Here is a 6,044-nt window from a genome sequence, read left to right on the forward strand (position 1 = left end):
CAAAAACTACCGGTCTTGCTGCATTAGTGCAATGCCATTAATGGAAATAAAGGTTAATTTAGTTTCTCGGTGTGACTATTCTATACTTTGTTACATTACATGAATAGCAGATGATGAAACTTATTTAACAAAAGGATGATCTATATTTTCACGGATTCAAAATGTTCGAGCTAATGATGACATTGTTTCAGTTGAGTGTCGTTAATAGAATGACTCTAATCTATATGCGTCTAAGGACTATAATAGCTTAGATATTATTTAAATAATTTAGTTCTAATATTAGTATTTGATTAAATTAATTTTAAAAAATTTAAATTGTTGTCTCAATTTATATATTACGACTATTATTTTTGGGTATATTATTTTTAAATTTTATTATATGAAATTTTTTGTTTTTAAATTTATTTTTTATTATTTTTATTTATAATAGTATAATAATTTTTTATAAAATATTAAATATACATTTCTATTTACAGTAGCCTATTGACGACCATTTTTACTGTTATTTGATAAATTTAATCTGTTATTACATTATTGGTAGTTCTCTTGAGTATTCTTAGAGTACCCAAAGAAACTCCAATATTAACAAAAGCTCGAACTAGATTGACCAAACGGTTTGAACAAAAACCGACCCTTAAAGAAACTCCAATATTTTTTTTTTTTATTATTCTTGTTAATTTTTTATAATTATATTTTTTATTANTATCTTTATCCTTTATGTCTTATTATCAATATCTTGTTTTGTCCTGTTTTTACGAACAAATGCAGCCTAAAAGTGCAAGTCCAAACTACATTAGTATTAATTTTGAAACAACTATAAAAAAAATAGAATAAATTCCAATGGAGCCATGAAGGGTTTTTCAGAACAGGGAAATACATGTCAGAGGTGTTTCCAAAGTAGGGATATCTTGCTATAATACCATTCAACACAATTTATGTAGGCTTGCTTTGACCAAAATTTGTGCTTGCTGAGCTGTCAAACTAAACAAACCACCATCAGAATTATTTACTTTGAAAATTGAAAATTCAAGGTTGGAGTTGTTGGAGAGCAATTTCAAACATATGTTACATGGTCACTAGAAATTGAGACTTGAAAGATTTAATGTTGTTCTGTGTAACACGTTTGATACACATTACGTGGTACACTGGTTTATGCAAGCATTTGTTAAGTTAGTCAATCTATAATTCAGTTATTGCCACGTTTAAGTGAAATTTTGGTTTGTGTAAACATCAGTGTCAAAATATCATATCATACCAATACGATGATTCTTGTTCTCTTGAGCGAAATTCTACGAATGACGAATATAATCACGTGGTCCCATTTACACAGCTCTAAGCAATGTTTGATTTGAGGCACATGGTGAATAGTAGTAGAACAATAGTACATACCCACAGGCAAACAATATTTCCTTTAGATGAATTATGATTTCTTATTGTACAAAGGTATGTATAAGAAATTATAAGATATAACATTTGATCCTGTTGAAGGAAAAAAAAAAAAATTAAGAATATCCATCATGTTTGATTTCATAACAAATTAACAATTAACAACCATGTGCTTAGCTTCCTGTTGGATCGAAAATATCATTCTTAATGAAAAAGGGTACTTGAAGCCAGGAGATCCTAAATTTTGATGAATATTAACAATAAACTAATTAAGAAATACGAGAATATATGTTATTTTCATACTAGTTGAAATCCATGCAGGGTCCGTTCTTGATCAAAAGAAATAATCTGTCACTTACAAGACACAAGGATGAAACAAATGAAAGAATGTGGAACCTTTATTCTGAAGATGGTTAACAACAATTAACTGGGAAGTGGGAAGTAACATGAATGTTATGTTATTCTCATGCTGGGTTGGAATCCGTTCACAGTTAAGCCTCCATCAACCGAAATGACCTGTCCAGTGATGTAAGAGGCCGCGGGCAGACAAAGGAAAGCCACCAAGGATGAAATCTCTTTAGGTTCCGCGATACGCCCAAGAGGAGTTCGAGACAGCATTTCATCTATGTACTTCTTGTTGCGCAGCAACTATGGCAGCAGAAAACAATGAGCAAGAATTGTTATTAACAAAAAGTACTAACAGTATATACTATATACTCAAAGTTCATGAGAAATACTGATTTTTCAGAAACGAACAAATAAACACAAATAGTTATCAACTTTGAAGATCCATACATCTTGATCATGCAGCTTAACTAGACAATGCAAGAGCCAAACAACTACATACTCTAGATAAGTTAAGTTATGCAAGATCTCTTAGTTGATGAATTAAGGATTTGAAGACCATTGATTTATTTCACCATGTTCCTATTAGTAGTTACTTACTTCTATTTCACAAGTCATTGCCCCTTTTTTATTACTCAAAAGGAAGTCTTGGTGGTATATATAGTCAAATACATTGGCAGAAACTGCCTAGTTCAGATGCAATGAAATTTCTAAGACAACAGACAAGCTATGATTGTATATCTCTGAGTTATTCATCATAGGGGAATATGTTATCTACTGCTCTTTAGTATGTTAAAATTGAACTGGTAAAAACGAAGGATCTTAAATTCTTGTATTATTTATTAAAAATCTGAACTCTCTTTTAATGGTTGAGCACACTCTTCAGTGACAAGTACATGCTACTGAACAAAAATACTAACCCTGCAGTGATATCTCAAGTGCATCATTACAATCAGTTAACTTTCATGTAAAAGGACTTAACGATGAACTACATTGGACCAGACTATAGAAATTTCAGATTTCACTTACAGTTTAGCAGATATTTATGGAACAGAAACTTATAAACTAGTTTTCGAAGTCCCTACTGAGTCAACAGGAAAGTCAATGTACCATTACTCTAAAATCTATCTTTGAATCCGTGGGAAGAAAACGGAATGTAACTAATCAACTGAAAACATGAAGCAAGAGTATTACATGTTCTACAAGTGGTGTATTGGTGGTTGCAGGAACAACACAATTGCTCCTTATGCTGTCTTTTGCCCATTCACAAGCCAGATTCTTCACAAGCTGATTAATTGCAGCTGAAAACAGCATTGGACACAAAACATTTGATCACAACAACATTTTAGAATAAGCAAGGGAAAAAGTTAAATAGTATGAATGCTTACCTTTACTTGCGGCGTAGACTGTTCCAGTACCTAAGCTCACCACACCAGCAATAGAAGAAATGAACACAATGCTTCCCATTTCAGAAGCTTTTAGAAGAGGATGCACAAGTTGGCACAGATGGAATGCAGAGTCTAAATTAATTGCCATCATTTGTGAATAGTCTTCAGCAGAGTACTCAATTGTTGGCTTCCTAAAATTTGCTCCAACATTGTTCACCTAAGTTCATGTAAGGAATCAAGATTATTTCCCAACGATCCCCTTTCTTCTTCTTTTCTTTTATCTTAAACAAAGAATGCATTCAGTGATTAAGTCATAAGGTCAACATTATAATCTACTACAATTTATAAGTAACACTTAACATACAACATTGAATTTCAACATTTACTATTTCTAATTTAGAAGTGGGGCATTAACTTACATAAATGTTGAGTTTGCCATTGAAGGTGGAGGTCACTTTCTGAATGAGATTCTCTCTGTGGGCTTGAGATGACACATCACACACTGATCCAGAAACCAAAAACCCCTTGCCACGCCATTCATCCAAGCAATTATTCAGCTCTGCTTCGTTTCTGGAACAAGTGTGAACTTTGGCCCCAAATCCACACAATTCCTCCACGATGGCATGCCTATAAGAGAGAGTAACACAGTTTTCGATATTCAGATAAAATAGAAATCAAGGGGAAATAAAAAAAGATCAAATTTTCAATTGTGTTGGCCAAAGTTTGAAGCTTTGTAGCTGAAATTGAAATGGGTAAGGATCAAAATAATGTCTTTTGCAGTAAATGAAAAAGAAAAACATAAAAGGAGAAAGTGACCCGATGCCGCGAGTTCCACCGGTAACGAGAGCGGTCATTCCATTGAGCGACCATCTTGAGGATCTGTTATTGGTACTGCTTTCTGCAACTGCCATTTTAGTATGTCCCAACTTAATTTACTGTGTCCACATATTTTTCTGAGCACAAGGGTTATCTCCTCCTAATTATACATATGTTTACGTTCAATTATGATGTTTTTAAATGTATTGCTTAAATCCCAAGTCCCAACTCATGGTTAATTGTTAAATAATCCTTTTCTTAATTGTGAAACAACTATATTAAATATACATGAAAAATTAACCACCATTCGTGTAAAATGCATATTGAATACAAAATATATATTGAAAATTAAGGGTGGGAATTTTATGCTGTTTTTCCATATACTCACTTTCGTTGACTAGTTAATGTGAATTCCTCAATCAAAGGTGAAATCATCATCAAATGATAAATTGAATTTGCTAGTCCATATTTGTGGATACCTCTCTCAGTAGAGGCTTCATTGTTTATAAATAATGATACAAGTTACAACTGAGTTTGAATAAAAGGAACAATCAATTCATAAAAGAATGAAATTGAAGAATGAGATCAAGGTCTTCAACTAGGAGCAACTAATGGAACTTCAGGTAATTCTCATGCTGGGTTGGAATCCATACACTGTTAATCCACCATCAACCGAAATAACTTGTCCAGTGATGTATGATGCAGCAGGCAAGCACAGGAAAGCCACCAATGATGACACTTCTTCTGGTTCTGCGATGCGCCTAAGCGGAGTTCGAGATAGAATATCCTCTACAAACTGTTGGTTCTTAAATAACTACAAGCATAAAAGAAAGGAAATTGTAAAAAACACATTATATTTTATTATGAGAGGATTATATTATGAATGAAACTAGAGGTGCAATTTAGTTTAGTGCTTCTTCATAACCATAAAAATGTTCTCAGAAAGAAAACAGTTAAAAGAAATGAAGATACGCAATAAAAGAGCTTACATATTCAACAAGGGGGGTTCTGGTTGCCCATGGTACAACACAGTTGCTCCTTATGTTGTCTTTTGCCCATTCGCAGGCTAGATTTTTTGTGAGTTGATTGATTGCAGCTGAAAATTCAATGAACAAAATATCATTGTTTATGTGTTTAGTAATCATGTGTGACTGAAAAAAGATCAAATGACTGGATATAGCAACTAACCTTTACTTGCTGCATAAACGGATCCAGTACCTAAGCTTGTAACACCTGCAACAGATGATATGAACACAATGCTTCCCATTCCGGATGCTTTTAGAAGAGGGTATGCAAGTTGGCACAGATGGAATCCAGATTCAAAATTAACTGTCATGAGCTCTGAAAATTCTTCAGCACTATACTCAGTTGTTGGTTTCCTAAAATTTGTTCCAACATTGTTTACCTAATCACAAAGTCACGCATATGTATGATCTGCGATAAGTAAATTAGATGAAAGGACTAATAGATGAGTTTGAAGCGATTTAGTGAACTTGTGGGAATATAAACTTAGTAATGAATTTAGAAATATTATCAATGATGTTGGTAATTGATTAACTCCAATGAGTGACTTCTCCAAGCTATGAAAACAGAGTACATGAATTAGATTCATTGGTAAATGTTTATAGAAAACTGATCTATTACTTTTTTTCACTCACATTTTAATACTGGTCAAGAAGCACAATTCCTAATCACTCTCCTAACCAACAGAGTAAACACTTTAGTTGTAATGGGGGATAACTCTTCATTTTTCTACACAAATCTAATTGAATTTAATGTAGAACTCAGTTTTATTCTCTCCCAATCCAGTGTTAAACTAAAACTTCTTTTAATGATTTTTTCAAAAGAATACTCTTGATATATAGAAAAACATCATCAAATATGAGATCAGAGGTGTCCGCGGATCGGATCGGATCGGATATGGCCAAAAATTCGATCCGATCCGCACAATATCCATCGGGATCGGATCGGATATAGGATATCGGATATATCCGCATAATTAAACCTTCTCTTTTTAATCATATTTCTATGTAAAAAAATTCGATAAAAGTATTTCTTTCATACTTTTTTAAACTTATTTATTCCTAAAATATTTTTAATAAACTCTCT

At 32.8% G+C, this 6,044-nt stretch overlaps 2 protein-coding genes across 2 annotated transcripts in view; both read right to left on the reverse strand.

Moving 5' to 3' along the window:
* On the reverse strand, positions 1,622-4,210 carry LOC107631294 (tropinone reductase homolog At5g06060). Its single transcript, XM_016334695.2, has 5 exons — positions 3,936-4,210; positions 3,539-3,746; positions 3,120-3,336; positions 2,926-3,032; positions 1,622-2,034 (listed from the first exon to the last, which is right to left on the reverse strand). The coding sequence occupies exons 1-5, from the start codon at positions 4,028-4,030 to the stop codon at positions 1,840-1,842; spliced, it is 822 nt and encodes a 273-aa protein (XP_016190181.1). The 5' UTR covers positions 4,031-4,210; the 3' UTR covers positions 1,622-1,839.
* Positions 4,259-6,044, reverse strand: part of LOC107631293 (tropinone reductase homolog At5g06060) — a 2,617-nt gene continuing 831 nt past the window's right edge. Inside the window, exons 3-5 of the mRNA XM_016334694.2 lie at positions 5,124-5,340; positions 4,925-5,031; positions 4,259-4,749 (exon numbers count right to left, since the gene is read on the reverse strand). Of these exons, the coding sequence (XP_016190180.1) occupies positions 4,555-4,749; positions 4,925-5,031; positions 5,124-5,340 (519 nt within the window). The 3' untranslated portion in view covers positions 4,259-4,554. The remainder of the gene's footprint in view (positions 4,750-4,924; positions 5,032-5,123; positions 5,341-6,044) is intronic.

The sequence above is a fragment of the Arachis ipaensis genome, chromosome B03 (genome assembly GCF_000816755.2).
Source record: "Arachis ipaensis cultivar K30076 chromosome B03, Araip1.1, whole genome shotgun sequence".
Taxonomy (NCBI): Eukaryota; Viridiplantae; Streptophyta; class Magnoliopsida; order Fabales; family Fabaceae; genus Arachis; species Arachis ipaensis.